Source organism: Plectropomus leopardus, chromosome 3 (assembly GCF_026936395.1).
Source record: "Plectropomus leopardus strain MGB_pleo_1.0 chromosome 3, ASM2693639v1, whole genome shotgun sequence".
Taxonomy (NCBI): Eukaryota; Metazoa; Chordata; class Actinopteri; order Perciformes; family Serranidae; genus Plectropomus; species Plectropomus leopardus.
This window is the reverse complement of record NC_142178.1, coordinates 35682500-35709700: the sequence shown is the minus strand read 5'-3', so window position 1 is coordinate 35709700 and position 27201 is coordinate 35682500. Positions and strand designations below refer to the sequence as shown.

The window sequence follows — 27201 nt, the reverse complement described above, 5'->3', positions numbered from 1 at the left end:
CAAGTTCCTCCTCAGTGCTTAAAAAATATGTGACATATCACCTTTTCCCCACCCCCTTCCCTTTGATAAATGACGAACAGTCCCTTAGCGCTTTTGAATATGGTGTTCCGGTAGGTCCACTTGTTTCCCTCCACTCTTTCTGTCTGTTGGAGGGAAAAAAAGACCTCAAACAAATGTGAAAGCGCGTGACTCCTTGTGGCAATCTTGTGAGCACCGGCGCGCGCCCCTCATAAAACACGTGCGCGTGCTCGCTGTGTGTTTTTTACCACGAGCGCTCCGTCCGAGGCGTGACAACGGAAGCGCGTTCACGTGTTCGCCACCGGCTCCTGCGCTGAGACAGAGAGCATCATCAAAACACTGGCATAGCCCACAGCTTCCTCTGCCCGGATATCGAGAGAGGACAACAGGGGATTTAGAGGTTAAATTAAAAACAACAACACGAGAGACCAGGGAGGCAGTGCGCCAAGGAGCCGAGGAGAAACCAGCGTCCTCGCAGCAGCAGCAGCGGCGGGAGTAGTAGTAGAGAAAGGAGCAGATTCGAGGATTTTCCGTGTCGGTTGCCCGGTGCTCCACACACCCTGTGCCTTTGATCCAGCAGCGGGGAGGAGCGGAGGACCCGAGAGGAGGCTGTGCAGAGAGGAGGAGGACCATGGAGGGGATGCAGGCATACGGAGCCGGGAAAGCCGGAGGAGCCTTCGACCCCGTCACCTTCTTCCAGCAGCCTCAGACTATTCTCCGCATAGTGTCTTGGGTGAGTGTGACAGAAAAAAATTAAGTTTGTTGGATCTTAGCTTAAGTGGCTACACAGGCCACTTCTAATTAACCTAATTACACGTGCAGTTTACACGAGTCAAATGTGGGTTTCTTCTTTTATTTGTTTATCTGAAAAGGCCTCAGACAGGCTTCATATTAGTGAGAAAAACGACTCCATATATCACTGTTAAATCTGGCCCCCAATACCTAGGGGCCCAAAATGAAGTGATTAACACTGGGTTATTTGAGTACTTTTAGTGTGTATAAAACAGCATGTTTATCAAAAAGTGCTAGAGGAGGACCCCCCGCACCTCCAACAGAGGACCTAGCTAAGCCCCTGTTCTAAAATCCTAAAAATGTCCTAAAATCTTGGAAAAGTCCTTATTTCTTAGAAACTTCCTAAACTCATAGAAAATGTCCTACAATTCGACAAATGTCCTACAATTCTAGAAACGTATCTAAACTATAGAAATGTACTCAAATCCTAAAAGTCTCAGGATACTATAAAATTGCTGAAATGTCCCAAAATGCCTGGAAATGTCCTCAAACCCTTGAAACTTCCTTAAATCTAAAAAATATGCAGGAAATCCTAGAATCATACTAAAATCCTAGAAACGTCTCAAAGTCCTAGTAATGTCCTAAAATCCTGGAAGCATACGGGGCAGCTGCGACTGGCCCTTGACCTCCTGTCATTTTGCAAAAGTGGCCCCTGCGCAAAGTAGTTTAAGTATCCCTGTCCTGTAGGGACGGTAGGATCCAGCAGACATAATGTCCTGCTTTATGGTATGGGTTTTTCCATTTTTCTCATAATTTGTACCAAATATAGCAATTTATTTCTTTGCCATTCTAATTTCAAGTTTATGAAACTCAGCATGGTTAATATTTGGTTGATGTCGGCCCAGAATGGCTCCTGATCACTGTTTACTGGCCTCTCTTCAGATCTTGTAGTAGTTAACCATTGATGTTTTCTAATAAGCATATTGAGAACACACAGGCACACAAAGGATTTCCTAATTTCATAATAACTGCACAGCATCTCCTCCCACAAACACAGAGGCACTGATAAAAACAGGCAAAGCAACAGTTTAAGGAAGGATTGTAAACAAATGGCGACAAAAGTTCCCAAAAGTCCACATGGCCACTCCATCTGTAAGTTGCATATGAATAATATGACAGTAGTTTTATTGCAAGAATGCTTTTAGTATTTGTTTAAACATTTAGCACCTGAGATCTTTGATGAAGTGCTCTGTCATTCTGCTTTGCACACAACTATTTGTTCAGGAATCCTTCAACCTCATTTGGGTTCAAGAATACAGAAATAAAAATATGAGATACATACACTACAGTATATGCAACTAATGAAGAATTATGTGGGTTTTTTTCCTGCTTTTTTTCCTCGAAAGGTTTTTTTTCCCAAGTAGAATTTGTTGCTACTTCTTTCCACCGCCTCTATCTTTTTAGTTTTATTTCTGTTTAATATTTTATCATTTCTGTTTGTCCAAAATGCAATACATGCACCTTTACCTCATTTATCTGCTAAAAGTACATTTATGGGTGCAGGACTCCGCTCTATGATGATACTCACTCGGCTGATGTCCACTAACAATTTGAAAAGTCACACGTCACTTTAGTTGTGGAATACATGAAAACCAAGTGATATGTTCTGTAAATATATAGGGTTAGAATAACGAGAGCCCCCTCCATATAATATTAACACAAAACGTAAGTCACAATACAGTATTATTGGCATTTTAAACGTGTTGTGATATGCTGAGTTTGCGCCAAAATATATTGCAATTTATTGTGATTGATCATCTTTTTTCAACTGTAAATTATGTCCCCAAAGATAAAACTTTCTCAAAAATTATATTATCTAATAAGATATAACGTTTTCATTTAATTTAAGTCATTATTATTGCAACACAATGTGCAATTTGCATTTGTAACTTAAAAAAAATGATACTTAGCGTTTGGTTATCAATACAATATTGCGAAACAAAAATATTGCAATGCTACTTTGCTGTATTGATTTTCCCCCATCCCTAAAATATAGTGTTTTTGTTTTTCAGTGGCGATTACATCAAGATTGGCATCATTGCAAATTGTGTTCCCAACAGTTCATCGCCTTGTTTACACTTTCTCTTATGGATTGTGTAAAGTGCCCTTAAAGTTAGCTGTTTTTTGTGAAATGCACATAGAAAAACAAGAAATGTCTGTCATGCCACTCAACTAAAAGCGACATTTATTCTTTAAGGTGAAGAGTGAAATAATAAAGGAAGCCATTCTTTACAGACTTCCCACATTGCAGCAGAAAGTTGCACAGTTGGGATTATTTCTTATTTATAGGACTGTGTCTGTGTGTGCATGTCCTTACATGACGCCCAAAGAGCCTTTCCAAGTACGCTGAAGGGATCAAGATGCAAGCAGATTCATGCGGCTACTCTTTTCAGTAAAGGGGAAAATCTCGAAGACATGCAGCTTTTGCAAACATGGGGTCATGAGTGCTAATCCGCATGGACTTTGAAATTACTTCTCAAGTCAAGACTAATGAGCCTGAAAGCTTAAATGAGCATTGGTAACTTTTTGTCATATACTTTTTATACTTTTTGTCACATTGCTTTGCTGTGCTTATTTTTTGCTCAACTGTTGTCAACATGGTGGCTGGGTCACAAGCTTTCTCATCTTACAGCTAAACAGTACACTAAAATATGTTTCTGAAAACATACAAGGTGAGATATGGTGGAGAGGATTCAGATGTCATCAGAAGCTCTACAAGAAATACATTTTCAGTAAATAGGACGAAAGTTATGTTAGTGAAAGTTCTATATTTTAAAAGGAACATTTGTTTTTGGTGAAAATAGATGGACAGAAGTAATACTTGGATAGATTTATGTTGTTAGACTTGTTTGAATAAGAAAAATACATTACTGTCAAGCATTATAACGTTATGGTTCTACATTTGTGCCTTGTGACTAAAGCTGCAAGTGTGACTGAACATCCACGAAAAACATGACAAAAGTGTGAACATTGGTTGTGTGATGACTATTTAACTCGGAAAGGCTTGCGGAGGCGAGTCATGTGGCTGTTTGATGAACCATAAAAGACTTCATATACATGCATGCATCAGATGTAGCTTTCTTAGAGTCATGAGGTCTGCTGGTGTAGATAAAAGCATGCAGTTATATTCATTATTTGATTACGATGAAGCATGTTGTATTTCATTTGGTTTTATTATTAAATGATCCACTGATACATTTATTTTTAATAGACAGAATAACCAGCCCGTTCTTATTCCGATGTTGTCAAATACTGCTGCCTTGACAATGCTTTTGACGTAAGATCTTGACACCAAAAAATACCTTTCACGTCTGCTGATACACTGCTGGACAGCGTCGTTGGCAGAAAACTGCACAGCAACTGCCTCCGACCACATGATACGCAGACAGGCAGCATCAGTCGAATATGCAGCGGGACAAAACGTGCTGCATCCACATGATGTTCGGCAGGATGGCATCAGTTTGTAACACTGTCGGTAATGAGGTAAAATTAGGAGCTAATCCTGTACTTTTATGCGGGAGTCCATTGTTCGCTTCCCATCTGAATGTGATGTTTTTATTCTTCACGGTACCACGGGCTTCCTTCACCTAATCCTAACTTTCTTTGCCAGCATGTGCGTGTGTTGATGGTGATCAACAGCAGACGCAGAAGGAAACCTAGAGCGTAATATCATTTTGTTTGTGCCATTTTGTTTCTTTACCGCCGATATCTACAACACTCTGCAACTCACACCAAAGCAATCTAGACTGATAAATAGCACCACTGGTTGGAGAAAAAATATGTTATTTTGATTCTGGGCTGGACTGCCCCCTTTAGTCGATAAGTTAGACTCCGAAAAAACAGTACAGTAAGTTACTGACAGGTGAAAAAGACAAACTTAAACAGGTACGGAGTGACTCTGTGGGCCCCTCTGAGATGTCTCGCTTCCTGGTGTCACCAGAGCAACATGTCTCCATAGTAACAGCCACAGCCTGAGTTGTGATGTTTTGTGAGATGGTGCTAATACGCAGTCTGCTGTGGGTTGTGGGGGAAGGAAACTATCACTTTTAAACATTTGGTGATGGGGATGTCAAATGTGTGTGCGTGTGTGTGTTACAGAGGTGGAGACGGGTGGGAATGGATAAATTAACATAGCAGAGAGACAGAGAAAGAGAAAGAGAGCAGTTTATGAATGGAGCCCCCCCCCCCTCTTTGTGCATCTCCCACTTCTTCTGACTTACGAGGGCTGTATGTGGAGGTGATAACAAGTACTTCTGTGTGTGTGTTTGTGTGAGTGATTCAGCCTCGGGGATTCAGTCCAGTATGTTTGTGATGATACACGACGGATGGAGCATAGTCCCAGATGGAAGAGAGCACCCTGTGTGCGATAGTGATTTCTAAATGAAATTAAAGAGGATAATTGAAATGATGTATTGTATTAAACTGAACGGGGTCAAGCTGATTTGCAAAGTTGAGAGGCCATCTCTTCGCCTGTGGTTCTACTTCTGATGTGTAGTTGAAAAAGAGCATTTCTTTTGAAGCTCGCTTTCTTTTTTTTTTTGCTTTGAGCGTAGCTCTGCTGCTTCTTCAAGGATCTGGGTTATCAGCAGGGCAACTTTTAACATCTATCAAATCATTATGCACCTAAATGTGGTGTTCAGTTCTGCTTTGTGCTCAAGTTTCCTCTGAAGAATGATTTTTGCTTTCACAAGTTGAAAGTCTCCCAAAGCGGAGTTTGTTACGGCCCGTTGGGTGAATTTACAGATCAAAGTTCAAAACTGCAGAAAAGAAAGTGATATTTGATGTGTGTGTGTGTGTGTGAGTGTGTGTGGCTTTCTTTGAAAGAATAAGACCGTTAAAACTCACTGTCGGTGTCACTGTCTCTATATTTTGTGACAGTCGCCTTACTGTACATTGATAGTAAAAGCATTCCCCCACATCTTACAGTTTATTAAAGTTTGCTCTCTCTTACATCAGATTCCACATTTTTAATATTATCTAGAGCACAAGCGACATTTCACAACAGACTTATGTAATATACTCTTATTTACAAGTTGATAAACTGTGACGTGCTGAGGAAAACTCCAATTTTCTATTATTTTCTCATTCATTCATTGAAATGCTCTTGCATAACTAACGTGGGTTAACATTTTGAATGTAGCTGTGGTGATGATTTCAGAGGGCAGGTGATTTAGTAATTGGTGAGTAACTATTTGATGTTGGCAACACAAACACACTCTGCAGTGCACCACATTCTCTCAGCTCCATGTGAAAACACACTCACACACAAACATCCACAGTTTGTTAGTGTCTACATGTCAGAATTCAGGCACGGCTTGAAAACCATTTTAATTTGTAAGACTGCATCCGATAAATGCCTTTAGTGCTTGCAGGAGTCAGGTTGTGAATATGTGCTGCACATGCCTGCAGATCCGGGGATGAACTCGGTAAGCTTTTTTTTGTTTTTGCATTTAACATTTCGAATGAGCCGAGAGTAACACCCAGCTGTCTGTCAAGTGGGATTGTTAATAAATTTTGGCATTTGACTGGTCAGTGTCAGTAATCTAAACTCTCGACTAGTTGGTTAACATACTTTGTACAGGGATGGCTGTGGCGTAGGAGGTAATAATATTAATGATAACTTTATTTATATAGCACCTTTAAGAAGACAGTTTACAAAGCGCTTAGACAAACAAAGCAAAAGCAGGAATGGAAAATGTAGAAGGCAATAAAACAACACAAAGCCAAACAGTCTGAGTGAGCACAAGCACGACAAAACTAAGTTCAAGTCAGGATGAAATTAAAACAAGAGGATAAATAATGGAAGATGCAGGACACGTAAAGTCAAAATATTAATACAAACAAATACACCAAAACCAGCAAAAAGTAATAAAAGCAATTAAACCACAAATAAAATGAATTAAAATAAAGAAAACATTAATAAAATCAGTAAAATAAATAAAAAGACAACATCACATAAAAGCAAGTCTTTAAAAATAGGTTTTAAGAGGTGATAGTCATTTGTTAAAACCAGAACGGAGTCTAGCTGCTTCATTCTGAACTAGTTGTAGGCGAGAGAGTGATTTTTGATTGATGATGTTGCAGTTATCGAGACTAGCATGATTTTATTTTTCTAGATCTGAGAGTCAGAGAGTATTGATTTGATTCTGGAGATGGTTCTTTTCTGTGGTTGGATGATTGAGCCGAGTTGGAAGAATGTAAACAGAAAATGAAATTGGGCCTAAAATTGAACTCTGTGGTACACCACAAGTAATTTGAGTTACAAAAGATGAGAAATTACCTATGGTGACTGGGTTGGTTCCTTCGAAATGGTAAGGCATCTATCAAATGGAAGGTCAGTGGTTGATCCTTGGCCCCTTCATGTCGAAATGTTCTTGGGCAAGTCTCGGCCTAAATTTGCTGCGTGGCGTGTATGATTGATCAGCAAGTGGTACCTATGGTAGAGTGAGGGATTACACAACTAAAGCAAGTTTTGAGAATCTACAAATAGACTTTAATACAGAAATGAATGGAGACTAGATGAACTAGTAGTGTTAGTAGTAGTGTTTTATCCAGTCATCATACATAATACAATAAACACAAACACTATCGTCAGTATAAACAAAAACAACAGTCTGTGTATGATGTAGTGACTGAACAGGTTTAGGCAGCCGCAAAAGGCTTATATATACCTAACCTACAAACTCATCAATTAAACTACCCTTCAAAATGAAAGAAAAACAACAAAAACGTATTCACGTTTGTAACCTTCAAAAATGTCTTTACAAACCATTGTTTTGAAAACCAAAAGTGAATTACACATTTTTAAACGTATACTTGCATCATTCTATAATTTGACCCAAATAATAGAGATGCCATTGCTTTTAATTCCCTGTTTTGTACAGTAAACCTATAAAACCCATAGATTGATGGAAAACACAACTTTAATGTAAAGAACACGCAGTGTGTAGTTAATGGACTCAGTGTGCAAATATACAGCATGTGGAGAAATTGCTATTTAAGCATGACGAACCATTCGCAGTACTTGAAAACACATGGAGAAGTAACTGAATGAGCGCCGGTCCAGATTCCAGCTTCACTCTCACTTGATTCTGTTATGCTCCACTTTATAAGATTGGAAAACCACCTGTTTCCTCACAGTGATGCAACCTTGTTTTCTGGAGTCATCTGATCAAATTCCTGCTAATTGCCTCCCAAATTCAAATGGCGAGGGGTAGTAAAGCAAAAACAGCGGAGGGGGATGTTGAGGAGAACAGAGTGTGGGATCAGCAGGTAGAACAGAGTGTAAATATGTGGATATGAGCGTCGTTGTGTCCTGGACTTTTGATTACGTCTGTGTGTCTGTCTCATTGTGTACCCTTGGTGCTGCAGTGGCTCTCCTTGAATTGTACTTTGACAAGGTCTCCTCTCTCGATCACTCTCTCTCTCTCTCCGTCTCTCTCTCTCATTACGTGAGCAGCTGCTGCCATGGTGACAGCAGCAATCAGGTATCCCCAGTCCTGGCCAACACGCTGCAGCAGACAATAAGCCCCCCACACACACACACACACCCTCACACACGTACACAGTATATAATATCCTCCAGCAGTGATCCTGTACTCACCATTGACTTGTAATCGTTTCTCTCTTTCACATACATCTCTTTCACTAGTAAGTTTTCTGTCATTGACAGCAACTCAATGAGTCTCATGTCTCAATGAGTCACTCATTTTTCTGTGTGTTTCTGTAGAGGATCCAACCTGCCTTTCATCTGCAGCTTTATCTTCTCTCATTGAGAAATGCATCATAACACTCGGCAGAGCTGCTTCCTTCTTCCATTATAATTGATTTGAAGTGGTGAACATTTTTGTGTTTAATTGATGTTTACTTTTTAACTCAGGTCAATTTTAGTTATAAAAACCCATTATCACAAATCACAGTTTGCCTCAGACGGCTTTACAGCATAGAACAAACCTCTGTCCTTAAACCTTCATAGCATATAAAAAAAACTCAAGAAAAAATCTAAAGTTCAACCCCAAAAAAGCCTTAAATGGTATATTGCATGAGTGGTATATTATGGTTTATTTAGGTTGCCTTTCTTAGTGAGTCTGTTTTTATTTTTTTTAACTTGATCGGCTTATTATTGAAATTATTGTTTTCTTGTGTTTTGGGTTTCATTTTGCTTTGTTTTTTACCTCCTGTGTTCCTGTGCTGCTTTTCACTCATTCACCATCTCCACAGCTGTCGTGCGTCAGCCTCGTTAGTCCTTCCTGCTCCTCACTTTCTCCCAGCCAACCAGCCCCCTGCCTGGTCTTTTCACCTTATTCCTCTCACCTGAGCTTCTCCGCCCAGTTTCTCCACCTGCACTGCATCCTCTCCTCAGTCTAGTTTGTATTTAAGTCATGGTTTTCAGTTCAGTCCTTTGGTCCCTTTGATTTGATCATGTAATGTTAAGTTCAGTTCAGTTCAGTTTTATTTTTAAAGCCCATTATCTCAAATCACAGTTTGCCTCAGAGGGCTTTACAGCAAAGAACATCCCTCTGTCCTTGGACTCTCACAGAGACTGAAGAAAAACTCCCCTAGAAACAACTTTCAAGGGGAAAAAATGGTAGTTGCTGTTTCCCTGAAATAAAACATGATCATTTGTGATCCTGTTGCCTGCCGCCTTCCGCATTTGGGTTAATTTGCTCCACATCTCATGACATGCTTGGCTGTTGGCGAGCATCTGTCCGCCTAGTTTTTGCGATGTGACGCATACTGTTCGCACCAGTCAGCCCTCGTTGGCTGTTTTTCAGCTGATTCAGCAGGCTGAATTGGTGTTTGGTAATGGTGACAGCAGAGCCTGCCCGTGGCAGTTCAGCTCAGTGAGAAGAGAAACGTCAGGAAGCCCAAACCAGAGTAAGGCCAAACTAAAGGTATTATATTAGGACTTTTTTTGTAAAAACGTTTTGGCTGCGACACAGGTGACGAAGGCAGTGAAACAGTCAGCCTTTGCTGCCACTAGTACTTTGATGTCGGTTTGGTGTTTCTGGGCCTTAAACATTTTATTTTCAGTAATACATAAACCTATATTGTCAAACAGAGACATGTTCATTAAAAAATGGCTAAATAATTCACCTCACTTCTGCTTTCCCGTTTTAAAAAGTCTGCAAATCTGTCAATTTGCTTCAATAATTTGATGGTTAAGTCCATTTTACTCTTTTGACAAGTCGATGATTCAAAAACGGAGATGACTAAACTCACCTTTGCAATATTTTTGATGGCACTGAATTTATTGTTCGATTATGAACACACTGTGTGGAAGGCCGCAGCCACAAAGACCTGGACAAAACGCAGCACGAGGCCATGGTCCAGTGTGTCCCTCTGTCTGTGTGTATGTGGCTATCTAATACAGGATTTTGTGTGAGGTACAGTGTGTGAATGCTGGGGTGACATGAGGCCCGGCTCAATTGTCTGGTCCTACAATGGATCCAAAAGGCCTTTCAGGCAGCACAACAGCAGCTTTAAATCATTCACAACCAGTCAGACTGGACCGATATGATTTAGGCCTACCCAGATGACTGTTTGCAGTGTGTGCGTGTGTGTGTGTGTGTGTGTGTGTGTGTGTGTGTGTGTGTGTGTGTGTGTGTGTGTGTGTGTGTGTTGTATGTCGTAATCATAGAAGAAACAAAATTTTAGATTTAAATTTATAGCAAAAAGACAAAAGGTAGATGGGAGACATTTTCACAAGCACGCACACACACATAAATCCACATTTCTAGAGATCGGCAAACTTAATGTGAAATTTGTAAGTGACCCTCTGATGGTCACAAGATCAGAAACCCACGTGGTGTCCTTCACAGAGCCTGCTTTCATCACCACCAGGAGCCTTGTGATCTGTCGACGGATCAGAGGGGCGAGTGAACACATACACACCTAAAGAAGTCATATACCGACTAAAATCACAGCGAAATGAGTGGGGGAGGGTGTGAAGGAGATATAAAACCATCACATGCTCCACTTTTCACAGCTCCTAAGCAAGTGAGGAATGTTTAGGTGCAGTGGGTTCAAGTGTTCACCACATTTTTTAACATTTGTTTTGCTTGCATTTCAATTTTTATGTTATGTAATATATCTGTAAGTGCATACATGCATCTTAGTGCAACATGCACAGTGGAAAATGACTGCTGTAGTATGCGATATGCAGTCGTTGTGCATTTGAAGGACACACTCGAGCTCCAGCCATCACAAACCCGTCTGGATTTCTGCTCGCAGTCGGAGAAAAGGCTCAGTAATTCAATCTGCCCCCTGCCATGTGACAGCAAATATAATTGTGACCCTGAAGACGGTGTGTGTTTTCAATCCCAATGAACTAGGTCATACCAAAACCAATCCTTGTTTCAAGTAAGGGCAGTTTGTGTGTTTGGTGTTTGTGTCACTGCGACAGGCAGAGAGAAGTGTGGAAAATAGAGGCACGTAGAGAAAGATCATCCCTGGTGGTGAGTTTATTTCCCAGTGGAGTTTCTCAGGGGAGCGTCATAAAACCAAACTGTGTCACACCACTAAAAGCTAGTGGCCCTGCAGGTCCTGCTGTCCTTGTTATAGAGGCTGACAAACTCCCTTCTGCATCCAAAAAAACAAAAAAACAGCAGCAGGGGGCACAGCTGTACATGCCCCATAGTCACTGTTCACACCAAACAGCACTAATTTACAATGTGAAGGAAACTGCTATCAGAAAAAATGTGCGTTGGGGTCATTTTATGCCTCAATTAACAGAAAATGAGGAGAGGAATGACTTGCAACAAAAGTCCCAGGCCAGACTTGAACCTTACCTCAACTTCTAGTTCACTAGGGCATCTTTGAGCTTTGACCGACTCTTATGTCCTTATCCAAAAAAAGACAGTCAAAAGAACATTTCATTTAAAGATTTATGTGTTCGCAAACTCAAGAACAAACCTCTACGCTTAACAAATAGGCTTACAAAAGCTAATTCGTGTTGGCATCAGCAACTTCAAATGTCTGCTTTGATTTATTCTGTCTTACTTGAGATGTCTTCATCAGAGATACTCAGGCATGTTTTAATGTGTTTTGTTCTCATTTTTCTTGCTTATATTTTATTTTGTTTTCCTGTTTTACTTGGCATGTTCAAAAAATGATCTAACTCAAACAACTTATAAACAGTCCATTTTCAAAAATATAACATCAATTGGTGGCAGATTTTTTTAAATAAATGTGATGAACTCTGATTACATTAACATAGCATTAAAGGGAATACAAACTGAAAGGAAAAGACAGAAATTATTTCTAAAGAGGCAGAAGACAAGGACATAACACGGAGCACTTTTATTCTTAGTATGCATCTCAAACATAGATATATTACACGACTCCTCTGAGACAGAGTATTCTGACATCATGTGATCGACCCTGTGTGTTTGTGTGATTTTGTGTTTTCTGACCTGAATCTGAAAGTAAGCGGGGCATGTGAAGCAGTGGACAAACGGTGCGTGCGTCTGAGCTGTATATGGTTGAGTGCGTGTGTTAGCGTGTGTGTCAGAGTGCGCTCATTTTTCTCAAGAATGCTCGTGGGCAGAGGCAGGGCCAGTAACGAGGGGAGATGGGAGAAGACGAGAGTGGAGGGAGCGAGCGATGATGCAGCCGGTCTAAAAATAACACCGCCTCCATACCCCCTTCTGCCCCTAACGCTTCCCTCCGCTCGTCCCCTCTGCAATCCCTCCGCCTTTTCCTCCATCTCTTCATCATCTCTCTCTTTAATGAAAAAGGCTGCAGGTAGATGGAGGGGGGATAGAGGTGTTTCCGCCCTCCTCCACACATCCTTCGTTCCACGGAGAGAGGAGTGCAAAAGGCTGGAGACGGACCAGAGATCAGAGAGGCAGAAAGGGGACGGAGGGAGGGCGAGGGAAACAGAAAGGTTGTGCCTGCTTGCTAAGACAAGATGCAGACTCCAAATGCCAGCTCATGTTTCCTCTCTACAAGCTGTAGAAAGCTCTCCACTTAGTTTGTCTTTAAAGTGGGAAGCAGTGATGTGTTTTGGCTGTGTATTACTGTATATACTCTACTATAATATACTGAGTCATTCATATTATTGCTGATGAATACAAGTGACTCAGGGATTACCTCACCTGGTAGTAAGATTTACAGTTGTCAAAACTTGCTGTGATGCCTCCCCTGCTCACTTGCTAGAGAGAGAAAACTGAAGTGGCTCAAAAGAGCTCAAATTAAGTAATAAAACCTACCAAGTAAGGAGTAATTTTGTATTTTTGATAGTCTACATAACCATAAAAGTCTTGAGGTTATATAGTCCTGCAGACTCTGAGATTTTTTCAATCTCAATTTCAATCAAATTCAATTCAATTTAGTGCAAGCTACACTCCGGGTTTGATGAATGCAGACGGTGCGATGACATCACTTGTGAATCACAGGCTACGACATAGGTCCATTGGCGTCAGTACGCAAGAACAAAATGTCCTTGGTATGCGTCATCTGTCTATGCTGCTGTAGTGGTAAAAGTAAAATAAAAACAAAGAAATCGGAGCCTCCCTGTAGTGCTATTTATGTGTCGGAAAAAGCCTGAAATAGAGGAGGAGGAGAATGTGTCGTGGTTTTGGATACGAAAAGAGGCCAGCTTTGCACACTGGTTTTGCAACGAGAGCTCAGACTAAGCAGCAGCATCTACCAGCATTTAGCACGCACTATGCTGGTTGCACTTTGCACTTTGTTGGTAAGTTAGTAGACGTAGCTCGTAACAGCAGGCACATGAGATGGTCATCCCAAATTTCTGTCAGAATTTTATCCCAGGCTGTCTTTGATAGCACAACTATGACAACGGCTATCTTTGAACCTCTCACTGTGCAACGTAGGACCACCGTTTTGAGCCATGACCAAAGATATCTCCACGTTTTTGTCACGATGGTTATCATTTGTCTGAAACAACCCAAAATCGCACAGGGTATAACAGACTTTAGTAATAATGGGGGTTTCCCTCAAAGGGTGACATGCTGGCAAAGCAAGGTGACTTGATTTGCAGTTTTGTTTTCCCTCGCACAGTCAAATGGATTGTTTCCCAAAAATCTCACTCTTGGGAATAACGAAGTCTGTGTCAAGTAAATTTATACAGTATATTCCGCTTCAGCTGGCACTTGAGATGTAGCGTCAGCAGAGAAAATGTGGTTTCCTGAGTGTGAACCAGACAGTGGAGAGAAGAGCTTCAACGCAGATAAAGACAGAAGGAGTGGAGGAGAAAAACTATACTGTAATCCCCGTCCTGACTGACATCCCTGCTCCCTCCCGGCCTGGTAGTTGGCCTTCATGGTCAGGGCTGTCAGTGGAAGTGCAGCCTATTGTGTGCTCTCCCTTTGTATCACTGTCATTTATCATATAAACACAGACACAACAGCTGGGTAAACTATCCAAGCAGCTCCCCAACCCAAGGTTCACTCCTGTCTCTCTTTGACTCTCTCAATCGCACACACACAAACACTGCGCACACACATTCAGAATCCATCAGTCACCACAGCAAAATCCACACACAGACTGCAGACAAACACAAACACACTCAGCCTCGGTCTTATCCAGACAGAACTGGCTCCCTGGAGGTTTGGTCTGAGGGTTTGTCAGTTGGATGGAGTTGTCTGATCCGCTGTTATCAACTGAAGTACAAAGTCGGCTGCTCCGCTGCACTGCAGGGTGGAATACTAACACTGTCGGTGTCTGTACGCGTGTGTGGTCTTATATTTATGGCCTGGGAAAGGGTGCCTCCGTGATGCTGTACTGATTGGAGAGAGGAGAGGAGAGAGGGATTAGATGGTATCTTAGGAACCTGCTCCTGTAAGTGACTCCATTTTGTAGCCCTTTGTGTCTCCGCTCCTTGAGGCGAAGGCAGACAGGAGAAGGAAAGAAAAGAAAGGACGCAGGAGAGAGGATGAAAGGAGAGGAATGCAGAGGAGCGTGAAGGATTGAGGGATCAGATGCTATCATAGTAACCTCCACCCACGGTATGATTGACTCCATTTTGCCGCAGACAGACCAGCCCTGTCTGGATAAAAACCTCCTGAGCACGTTCTTGCAATTAAGAAAATTGCCATTACATTTTAATTCGCCGCCATGCATTTTTTAAATTAAATGCTCAGTTTAAAAAAGGATTTCGCACGGCCGGGAGTCACAAGAAGGCCATGTAATCCAGCTGTTGAATTAAAGACGGGAGCAATTGCCAACAAAACTAATTTCACACAATTTTTTCTTTAATCAAAAATATTAACACTTAAACATGTTTTTCAGTAATTCATTTTCAAAGCTTATACATTCGCAACTTCAAACACATGGTGATGCATCAGTATCACATTCTGTGTTAACACAGACACATCATGCATACCAGGTCAGTACACTGATCTACAGATTCAGTGATCAAGAATCCAATATTATTGATGCAAAGTGAAAAAATCAATGCATAGTCTTTTTTTTTTTAGATATCTTACTTTCAAAATTCCCATGGCACGTCTGTTACTGTTTTCATCCAAGCATACCTCCTTCCTTCAAATTAGCAGCCTCGGGCAATACAGAAAAGGGTAAGCAAGGTGGAGGGCATGCACATCCAAAGGACTTTAACAGGTGATGGATCCAAAAATCAAACCAAGGCAAGAGACAAGCAAAAGACACACTAAATTGAAAGCTTCCAGTGCAACTTTTTGATCTAACAGAGATCTTCATCAGGCATTTACAAAATTTGGAATTTGACTTGAAAACACCTGACGAAGATCTTTATTTACAACCTTGGAAGACTAATTGACTGATCATTTCCAAATTGTTTGTAGCCTATATGTCCTTACATAACGTCTTTTGTAATGTATTATTCATGTCGTGAGGTAGCAGCAAAATGCAGAACAGCAGAGAATTCTACTGCAGGCAAACATATTTTAAGAGAAACCCCACGGGCACATTGAGCCAAACAGTTTGAAAAAGACGTGAGGGATTATTCATAAAACTCCCCTGCAGGGTCGTCGTGACATTATGGGCTGAAAGCGTCATGCTTAAGTGTTCTCTTATTCATAAATTACCCGCTCAGTCTAAATATACTGTCAGGTGGTTTTCTTTTGGGCTGTAAAGGGCTTTTATGAATTTGTACAACACATGCAAGTGGTGAACGAGGTGAGGTGGTGGTGTGCAAACACAATACTAAGCAGGGAGTTCAGATTAGTGAGTGAAAATCCGCTCAGTCATTCACACACATTCAGGAGCAAACACTCAGCGTGAAAGTACAAGCATAATTAGGATGGACAATGGGATCATAGCCAACCAGTCTTTTTAAAACAAGACTGGCATTTACTTTATTCAGTTGTTCAAAAACTCCAGCTGCAGTAAAGGTCATAAACCTGTCAGAAGGCTTTTTAATTAGATGAATTCCAAGAGGCTGTTATAATGTTTTTTGTGATAATTTTGAACCAAAGACAATACATTTACTAATGTTTATGTAAGAATTCTAAAAATATCGGTATTCAAATTGAATCCTCCAAACCATTAAAACCAACAGCAGGTGGAGTAAATAACAAAGATCATCTTATTACTTTGCAATGTTCTGATGGAAAATTTTTAATCCTAGTATTCATGTACTTGACATACACCAACTACTCAAACGGACCAAGTATCCCCCTTCATAGTAATGGCACTCCCCAGTGGTAGTTGCCCCCAAGCAGGACTATACAGCAAGCCGCACTGCAAAAGCATCCTTGGGATATACTGGTACCCTGCAAGGAGGCTTCATAGTAGAACAGGAGTGCCTTAGGGGCTACCAGCATGTCCCACAAATGATTGACCACATTGGGATCTGGGGAATTTGGAGTTCAGTTTGAAACTTTGAGCTGTTTGTCATGTTTCTTGAGCCATTCTTGAGTGTTTTTTTGCAGTGAGGCATGACGTATTGTCCTGCCATTGGAAGTGCCATTGCCATAAGGTGGGGATACTTGGCCTGCATTGGTGTTTGGATGGGTGTTGCATGTCAGGTGACATCCACATGAATGCAAGGACCAAAAGTTTCAGAACACTGGAAGAAACAAGATGCTTAATTTTATTCACTTCACCTGGTAGTTGTTTTAATGTTTTGTCTGATTGGTGTAAGTCAGTTAATCTTATGACAAAAAAAAGAAAAAAAATCACCTTTTATGATAGTTGCCAGTTATTTTTAAAAGTTATTTGATTAATAGCAAATATGTATCAGTTCTCAGTCCTCAAATGTGCAAATTTGTAGCTTTTCTGTTTTTTTTTTTTTGGTTTGTTTGTTTGTTTGTTTTAAATTTGTAAATTAAATGCCTCTGTGTTTTGACTGTTGGTCAGACAAACAAAGCAATTTCATTTTAGTTACCTTAAATCCCTTGTTAATGATTTAGTTGAGAAACTAATCTGCAGGTTAATAGATAATGCAAATAATTGACAGTTGCAGCTCTTATTCCATTTCAAGTTAATGGATGCCAATATATTATCATACGCTATAAAACACCACATAAATGCATAGATTTTCTATTGTGAGGACTACTGTCATTAATTTTTGTTGTCACCTGGTTTATGCAAAGCACTGAGTTGTGTAGTGTTGTGCCATTTGGCATGCATGGATTGAGGTCGATAAAACAGACATACTGAAAACACAGAAGCATTCATTGCATGGAGGCCAGTGTGCGCCGATTTTGGAGCAAAAGTCATAAAATTGCTGCAAATATGATAAAAGTGCTGTTTTTCCAGCATCACGTGATATAAATAGGAAGTGGTGTGTCCTGACATGCATAAAGACATGCTTGGTAGGTGGATGGTAGGCATTGGTCTTTTGGCGAGTCATAGGCCATCAGTGTGTTTTTCCCATAGTGAAAGACAGATCTCTCACACCAAATGTCTTCATATTGTGTCTTCTTTATTGTTTGTCTTTCATACAAAGGTCCTGATAGTACCATGAGCTAGTGGGGGCTGCTTTGTTCCTTTTCTCAATGACCCATCCCTTCTTCTCTTCTCCTTGCAGCTCTTCTCCATCGTAATCTTCGGCTGCATCGCCAATGAGGGCTACATCAATCGCCCCAACGAAGCGAAGGAGTACTGCATCTTCAACCGCAACCAGAACGCCTGTAATTATGGCGTCTTCATGGGCTCCATGGCCTTCCTCTGCTGCATGGCCTTCCTGGCTCTGGATGTCTACTTCCCCCAAATCAGCAGCGTCAAAGACCGTAAGAAGGCGGTGCTGGCTGATGTAGGGGTGTCAGGTAAATCCATTATCTATTCATACTTCATTTAGCTTATGTCTTTTCAATATAAACCATAGCGGACAGCCAGAATTTCTTAAAAGCAAGAAGAAATGTTGGCTGTAAAGCGTGAACACAGAGACGGGTTCATGAACAGGGATATAAAGACACTGTGTGTTGCAGAATTGATACAAATGAACCCAGAACAAATCTTTTCAAGTTAAATTGCTCTTTGAGAACAGATTCATAAAGTGCTCAACAGCTTGTAGGCAATAACACTTAAAAGCTAATAAAATAAATTGTTTCAAGGAAATTAGAGAGCACATGTCCCACCAACAGTTTTCTTTTGCTGTACCACCCAAGGACATGATTACCATGAATTACAGAAACAGATTTCTTGACCATGAAAAAGGACCCTGAAGATTAGCACACAGTACAAATCTGATCAGTCATTTACTTTCCAACATGCACTTTGTTTGAAGGATCAGAAACACATATAAGGTAAGAATTGCATATATTTATAGGTATATCTATAAGCATACTGGGAGGGTTCCCTTCATGGGACCTATAACACTATCAGCGTATCCAGTTGTTATTGTAACCATAACAGCAAGTTCACAGATACTGTACAAAAGAGAGTAAAAGAGGCTAAAAGTTGCCCAGAACTCCCTACTTGGTTGTTGATTCTCAGCACTGTGAGTGACCCTTTTCTTATTACTCTAACTCACTTAATGCAATGGCTATGGATGGATGGATTAATGATGTGTGAAAACACTGAGCTGAATTCAAATTAGTTTAATAATAAAATGATACACAATACTTAAAGCAGAATTGGCAAAGTTTGGAAAGGCCTGAAAACAGATACATTTAATAATTTTAAAACAATTACTGGTGATTATTTTAAAGTATTTTTTCAAGGACAGCTTGTGCTTTCCAGCATTAAACCCACTCCAAAGGAACAGTCTACTGACCAGTCAGCTAATTTGTGTTGCTGCCAGGGCGGACCCCTGAAAGTCAGATATTCGAATTATCAGTCAACTGAGATCCCTTAAAGACAAGAAGTTGTTTTTGTTGTTACTTTCTGTGATTGTACTTCCGGGGCTGCAGACATAGAGGCAGCTGCCTGGAGGAAGAGAGGCTTTGCCCGGTCAGGCTCAGAGATAACGTTGTCTTCTGCGTTATGTTTAAAGTGGTGAATTTTCAGCTCATAGCACCTTAGTATGATATAGTCTCTGGCTTTTGTTTGATGTCTAGTGTCGGCAAGAAATGTTGCACATTTCCAGTTTGCCGTTAGTGTAGTTATCTTGCGTTTTTGTTACGTGAATGTCACTGACAAACATCCCGCTGAACCCCACTTAAACTCTCAATTGTGTATCGAAAAAAAACCCAAATGAATAGTCAATTCAATTTTCTTATTGAACAACCAAATCTGATTCGATTGACATAATACTGAGTCAAGGGCAGCCCTAATTGCTGTTGTTGTCACATTTCTACCTTTTCACACCAGACTACATGTACTGAGGTTGATGGTCAAGGTAATTTCTTGTGAGCAATTTATAAGACTAGACACTTATTCCCTTTCTCCTCTACAGATTTTATCAGCTGATTAGAAACTCCCAAAATACCCCACTTTCAGAGAAAATATGAACACTCTTTTCAGTCTATATAGAAATGACATTTCAGAGATTGGCAATTAGGTTATCATCACAACAAAAGAAGAGGAGGTATGAGTGGGATAATAGGGAGAGGAGTACTCTTATGGCGTTAACAAGCCTCTGAGACATGTGTCGTGGTGTCTCCACTGTGGCTTCCTCTCCTCTTTTTCTGCACTGCTACTGCAGCAAACTCAGACATGATGACAAGATAGTCAAGTGTTGAGCAGCTTAATGAGGCCATTCCTGTCACAGACAAGATTCTCCTTCCCTATTTTCATCACTCACACACTTTCTGTCTCGCTCTCTTTCCTCCTACAGTCTCTATGTTGTAATATGAAATGCTTTGTACCTTACTGAAATGGGGGAACAGGTGGTACATGTGTCCTGATCAGACAAGGAAGTTTCTGATTTTTAGCTTTTGTCTCCCCCACTGCCACACTTACAATGGCAGTATATGAGACTGGATGATGCATGAATTCCCTTAATATCTTGGTCCTCCTTTTAATGCAACACCTTGTCAGCAGGATTGAACTGTAATTGGTTTTGGGGGTAAGTCCTGGTGTTTGTCATCTCATTCAACGTGTAGTGTTCCATTAGGGTCAATCCTAGGTCCTGTGTAGTTTTTGACTGATTCACAACTACCTCCAGAGTCTTCTTCATTGTTATGCTGGTAATATATAATTTAATCTCCCACTTGAGACCCCTATAGCAGTTTACCTGTCTTGGCCTTTCTTATGTCTGTATCAAGTCACAGTATTTTATAAATCGGTCCAAACATATCTATACACTTTGGACCTAAAAACTCTAGGTAATAAATTAGCATATTATTAAGAAGCCATAGGTGGTATCGAAATATCACGGTATATCAAGGTTTTTAGAAATCCTGAAGGTGTGTTTTTCAATACCATCATAAATACAGACATTCCCCTTTCTATTAAACTGTAGTGCACAGCACAGACCACATGAGCTCAGTTTCTTGTTTTCTACTGGTGGAACAGGCAGCTGAGCTGAAAGATACCGCAACACCTAGTGGTGGAGGGATAAGTTACAGGACTGTAAACAGCCAGCGGTCAGCAACAGCACAGAGGGACTGTGGGGAATAATGTTTTTTAAATCTAACTTGGTGAATTAAGGATTAATTTCAACTAAACTGGGTTTGGTGATTTTTGGAACAGTGGTCTTACCAACTAGATTTCTAGCAAGAGTGACCAGACAGTTGGGGTATTTTGTTTCTGTCGAGTTTAATGAAGAATGTTTTACATACTCATACTGTCATATACCATGTACACCGCTGAAATTTTAGGAAGGTATGAAATATTACATACCACCTAAGCGTATTAGTAAACTGTCAATTTCAGCTTTTGTACAGATAAACCAATAAGATAAGACAAAATGTTGTATCTTATGTGTTGTCTACATTTCTATCATTATTTTAACACTGTCTCTCTGCACCTGTCTCTCTTCCCAGCGTTCTGGTCCTTCATGTGGTTTGTGGGTTTCTGTTTCTTGGCAAACCAGTGGCAGGTGAGCAAACCTGAAGACAACCCGCTGAAGGAGGGAGGAGACGCTGCCCGGGCAGCCATCACCTTCTCCTTCTTTTCCATCTTCACCTGGGTAAGGGCCTTCACACCTCAGCAATGCACTGTCTAACACAACATGACATCATAGTTGCCGTTTGGTGGCAATGGCTGGCCTAAGAAGGCACTAAACACCTCATACTGCCTTGATGAGCTATTGAAAACGAAAACGAAACTACTACTGCTCCTTCTTGTTCGTTTTGGTTAGTGTTTGGATGTGTGTGATCATGTTAATTTGTATATGTGTGCTCATGAGACATTATTCCAACAGGGTGCTCAGATGCTCTTCTCTATGGAGAAGTTAAAGAACGTGTCATTCGAAGAGGAATACACCAAGCTCTTCCCCCCTCAGCCCCATCAACCTTTTGTCTGACTCTGCTCTTTCTTCTCGCCCTGCTGCCTTAACCCCCCACAGCTGGTCCGACATGCTCCCTTTACTCAGCTGTGGCTGCACTTGTTTAAAGGGCCCTGGTAACATGACATTTGTAGCATCATTGATGCCAGAAAGATGTTGCATTATGTTTTGGCCTACCAGAGTTAAAAACTTATTTCCTGACCCAAGCACATTATAATGATGTATGTGCAGGTGGGTTGATTCAATTGTTGATCAATATGCATGACTCATCAATTACATTGCCAAATGCTGAGATTTCTGGCGTTTAACACCTACTTAAATTCCTGTAATCCTTTTTGGAATGAAAGCTCCCTGCCCACTGGAGTTTTAAAATGCTCCCAATCAGACACTAAAATTACACATCCATGTTCAAGTTTGTTCATAATTTTGATAAATAAAGAAGTCACACATTAAAAAAGAGCTTGCAAACTGAATGTTTCTTTGGATATAATTGATCATAACATTTAAACATGTTGCCATCTAGTTTATTACTTCATACTCAAAGCTGGCAGGTCACCAGTTTGTTGCTGAGGTAACTAGGTTTTTAACAGGTACACACTGTCCGGCTTTATCTTCATCTCCAAACTTTGAGTCCTTAACCCTTTGAAACCTGAGCAAATTAATTCGATTTATGCATGTGGAAAGAAGGGCAAGGAATAAGAAATTACCCAAAAATTAGCAAGAGATTAGCAAAAAGTACAAGAAAATTACCCGAAAATGAGTAATAAATAAATGAAAAAGAAAGAAAAAGAAAGTTAATAAAAAAGGAAAATATCTGGGATGTGCCTAAAAAAAATCAGGAAACCTAATTATATATATAACTTTATATAACTTTGATAAATATAAAAGGTTTTTTTTTTCCCTAGAACATTTTCTCTAGGTTTATATTTTTCCCTTGATATTTCCCCTAGCTTTTTTTTTTAAGTGTTTTTATAAATCTACCAATTTCTTACAATCTATGGAAAATTTCTCAACAAGGTGGAGTTAAAATTTTGGAGGAACCCTTTGCTCAGGGTTCAAAGGTTCAAACAAGTGCAGTCTCACTTTGCAGGGCAGACCACCACCCCGTGTCGCCATTAATATGGTGGTGCACAGAGTGATTGGTCCTTTTTGCTGTAGAGGTCAAACTGAATAAGCTGACAGTTTTTATATGTAACATTTTAGTCTAAAACATGATTTTACAGTTTTTTATAAATTTGTCAGTGCATTGCTTGAAACTGTGAAGTTTTTTTTTTTCCGAAGTTACATTCCTTATCGCCAGTACTTAAAGGAACAGTTAAACATTTTTGGAAATAGACAGGATGATGTGATGTTGCAGTTGCCAAAAAATATCAATGAACCCCCAAATGCAGCAACTTTTCAACACATTTGACAATTTATAATATGTTTGCTGCAAGTCATCAAAATCACTACCTGATCCTGGTTGTGAAGATGCAGACGCATGAGACACGAACGTCTCACGTTTACCAACAAAAATGACTGCAAATGGCTGTTGCAAGTCTGTGCAGCAATGAAGTGTGCATGTGTGTCCATGTGATAAAGAAAATAGGATTAAAAATACTCTAATAAAATGTTTAGACATGGTGCGAAAGCTTTATTCAGCCTTTTGGTAAGGTTACTAAGAACCCTCGGAACAACGCAGGTTTATTCTCACTGGAACAATTTGCATTCAGTTTTTAATTAATTTTACAACAAAGCAAAACGAAAAAGAAAAAAAAAACAACTTTTTGTTTTACATGTTTCACTTGCTCTGGCAAAAAAAGTAAAAAAAAAAAAAAAAAAGGTCTTAACATGCATTGCTTTTTTTTGTTTTAGAAAAGCTGTCATACAATCAGAAATTCCCAGGCTACGACAATCCCAAAAAAGCTGGTGAAATCCTGCAGTGACTGCTTTATGCAAACCTAAGCTTGCCAGCTGCTGCCTCCAGCTTCATATTCAACAAACATTCAATCTCCTCATTTAATGCTCGGCTTGAAAGTGAAGACGTGTATTTCCCAAAATACCAAACTCTTACTTTAATTTCTCCAGTTTTGCATATAAAAGGTTTCTCTATAAATCTCTATGCACATAGGTGCTTTCTCCTCTTCAACAGTTTCATTAAGTTTTGCAGGTAGATTTTTTTAATAGCTTTTTGAGATTGATTTCTTAATTTATGTGGACATTTTTTTTAAGTTAATGGAAATGTCAAACTGTTTTATTGCAAATGCAAAACATTTCCATAAATTGTTGCATGTAATTGGGTCATTAATAACTTTTATTAGATGACAAGTGTGCTAAAAATGTTCCACATCCATTTGAAGAAAAAAGTGATATTTTCAGGGTTGTTTAAAATGTATTGACTTATTTTTGTATTATGCAATCAACCAACCCCGCAAAATATCCGATGGGCCCAAGACAGAGTGGTGTATCAGACTAAAAGAGTCAAAACTGTTAAACACATTCGATCTGTCTGCAACATCTGATCAATTCGAGACACACCAGTAAATAAAACCCTCGTGAAACTTCCCAGCACTGAGAGCTTAAATCAACTCAAGTCTCTCTGTGGTCTTCTCTTTCCCTCTCTGAGCGTCTGTATTTGCTCTGTGTACTCATTGTATCTTTGGCTTTGGTCCACTGTCGTCTTGAAACATCTGTAATTATCGACCAAAATGAGATTTGTGGTGTTTGACAGTGCGGAGTCTCAGCTGTTTAATAATGCACGCAGACACAGTTTAATTGCTCGGTCTCTATGCCACTGTGGACTGTGGCACTGAGGTGGGGTCTCTTATTATGGAGCTGAACAATGCATAAATAGCCTTTTTGCGCTTTGCCGAAATAACTAACTTGACTAAATGACTCACTCAAACTATCTAATAAGCTTCACAAGCTTTCCGAGCCAACTAATCAATGTTTCCTTCTCTGTCTTTGTTCTCTCTCTCCTCCCAAAACCTCTGCTCTAACACTTCTGCATCTCTTCTTCCACATCTATCCATTTACACCTTTTCGCCACCGCTTTGCCCTCCTGTTGCCTTCCTCCGTCCCCAAGGCGGGCCAGTCCTTCCTGGGCTACCAGAGGTACAAGCTGGGGGCTGACTCAGCCCTCTTCTCCCAGGAGTACACGGACCCCAGTCAGGATGCAGCCGGAGCCCCTTACACCTCCTTCGGTGGGGACGACCTGGAGAGCCCAGGAGGAGGAGGAGGGGGCCAGACTAACAGCGATGGGGCCTTTGACGGCACCGGGGGCTACCAGCGTCAGGACTACTAGATATTGTGAGGAAATATACTAAGAGGGTCTAGTGAAGTTGCCCATAGTTCCTAATTTAGAGTTGGGTTTGTATGGTTTAATTCTCACAGACTGGGTTAATATTGCACCATACAATACCAGAAGCAAATGGGTTGTTTTGATCCAGTGTTACGCGCAACAACCTTAAAGGCACAGTTCACCCCAAAATCAAAAATTCATATTTTTCATTGTACCTTCTACTAGCTCACGTAGCTCTTCTGAGCTAACTATGTAGCTCAGCCAAGGAGGACGCCATTAATGTTTACATCCCGTGCTGTCACATGCATGAGCCTCTCATCCACGTTGCACACATGCAGTTGCTGGGTGTAGTTCGGTGGAAAGAAAGTAGTTCCTTTATGAAACTGCTCACAACAAAAATCTGTGGGTTGTCTTCAGTAACTGAGTCATGATTTCTGGAGACAGACATCGCTTTTGAGTTTTTCAAATGTAATTTCTTGGTGTTTTAAGCACCACAAGCCAAGTGCCATCTGGTTGCATTATATTGGAGAGCAGGCAGAGATCTCTACGCTCGATATCTCCAACACTCGGCAACTCGAACTAAAACTACCTAGATGGATAAATCGCACTATAGGTACGAGTAAAAATATGTATTTTGACTTTTTGGTGAACTGTCTCTTTGAGTTTTTGCGTGAACATTCTTCATCGATTGGAGTGGACAGAAACAAAAACATCAGAAAGAATCCTAATGAAAAAAATGTTTAGGCTAATGATTTTTGATTGCATTTAGAATGCAAATCAATCATTACAATATTTTGTGTTCGAAACCTAATTGGGTTCTTAAAGGGGTAATTTTAGTGTATTCGTGCAATAATGAATGCACTTAGAAGTTGGTGTATGTCATACCTGTGACATCTGAGTTATTGGGCTGATTTACATGAAAAGCTAAATTCGTCTCTAGGCCAGCAACTGTGGGCAGCTTCCCAGATTTTGGGACAAGATGTCAATTAGGTGTGAGTCTGCAGTAGAACAACAGCAAAGGGTTCGTGGGAAAGAGTTGTGGGATGCAGCGAGTGAGCTTAAAGATGTCAGGAACAGTTAAGGGGGGAAAGGGAGTGTTGGAAGAGTTGGGAGTTTGCAGAAACGGTCACTCTGTAGCAGGTCAGTGCTTGTGACCACATTGCCTTCATCCTCTGCTGTCAGTCAGCAAAACGACTGCGATCAGTGTTAGTTGAAAACACACACACACCTGCAAGCACAGGACATATAGATTTTGAATATACAACACAAGTTTTTGCTGACGAAACTCCTTAGAGGTACATTTCAGGATCAAACAGGCAACAGTGGCATATCTGGCAACTAATCCCCTCAGCTGTCACACAGGAGTGTTTGTGCGTGGGTCGAAAGGTCTCCTTTGGGATTTTTTATTTATGTGTGGGTGTGGGACAGTGTGTCTTTTCTTATTTCCCTTAAGAAGCCTCTTTTTCTTTCCTCGATTGTTGCCTTAGTGCTGACTGCCAAGCAAAATTCACTGAACACAGGGCAACATAAATCCAACACGCACCGTATCACAACTCTCTTACAGCATCTTTAAAACAAAAAATATAAAACTAACTAAAATTCTGTCTTATTTTTGTCCCTAAGCATGAAAAATCCTGAACAAAACAAGCATTTGTCAACATTATAGAGCATCCCAAATTCAAAAGTTTCATATCAGCAGACCTACAATGTACCACACTGGAAAAACTACAGGTTATTTATCTGCGTTTTTCACTTCATTTTAACAGTTACACACTGATGAGGCAAACATGAACATCCTGAGTATTTATGAACATGCATTGCCCCATTTTCTTAAATAATAAAGTATATCTATCTCTCTATAAATATATGTAAATCTATAATTCAGTATATTAGAGTGTTTGGGAAAAAAGATTATACTTTATTTTAGGGCATTATGCTAGTTCTGTATAAAAAAGAAAAGACAAAAGAAAGAAGATGTATGTTCTGTTGAGTGTTAATGTGATAAGATATATGGTGAGGTCATCCATGCCTCATGATTTTTGTTGCTTTTAGGGTAAGGAGATGTTTTTATTTTGGGATAATAATACTAACTATAAAAAAATTACAGCAACAAAAAAATGTGACCAAATTATCAAAGTATATATGCACATGTATACTTTATACTGTACAACTATGTAGACGTAGAAATGTGTGATGTTCCTTTGTGAAATCCGTTGAAAAAAGCAAGGTCAGATTTAAGAAAAAGATTGTGTACAAATGTATGTTTTTGTTGTGTTTGATTTTAACCAATAAAAAAATTAAAAAGGAAATACAGAGAATGATGTGAATAACT

At 40.1% G+C, this 27201-nt stretch overlaps 1 protein-coding gene across 2 annotated transcripts; it reads left to right on the top strand.

Annotated features, from left to right (window-relative positions):
• The first annotated feature begins 259 nt into the window (after positions 1-259).
• Positions 260-27201, top strand: syngr1b (synaptogyrin 1b). Of its 2 annotated transcripts, none has more exons than XM_042485666.2 (4): positions 260-751; positions 17786-18023; positions 21126-21271; positions 24654-27201. In XM_042485666.2, the coding sequence occupies exons 1-4, from the start codon at positions 650-652 to the stop codon at positions 24870-24872; spliced, it is 705 nt and encodes a 234-aa protein (XP_042341600.1). In that variant the 5' UTR covers positions 260-649; the 3' UTR covers positions 24873-27201. The 2 variants fall into 2 exon arrangements, with proteins under 2 accessions (XP_042341600.1, XP_042341599.1); XM_042485665.2 differs by lacking the exon at positions 24654-27201 and adding an exon at positions 21506-22541 and having other exon boundaries at positions 263-751.

What these genes read in the sequence shown, in the direction of transcription:
- syngr1b (XM_042485666.2), top strand. Translation starts at nt 650, where the DNA reads ATGGAGGGGATGCAGGCATACGGAGCCGGGAAAGCCGGAGGAGCCTTC. An exon ending in TTCTCCGCATAGTGTCTTGG is followed by an intron (nt 752 to 17,785) that starts GTGAGTGTGACA and finishes TTCTCCTTGCAG; the next exon opens with CTCTTCTCCATCGTAATCTT. An exon ending in TCTTTTCCATCTTCACCTGG is followed by an intron (nt 21,272 to 24,653) that starts GTAAGGGCCTTC and finishes TCCGTCCCCAAG; the next exon opens with GCGGGCCAGTCCTTCCTGGG.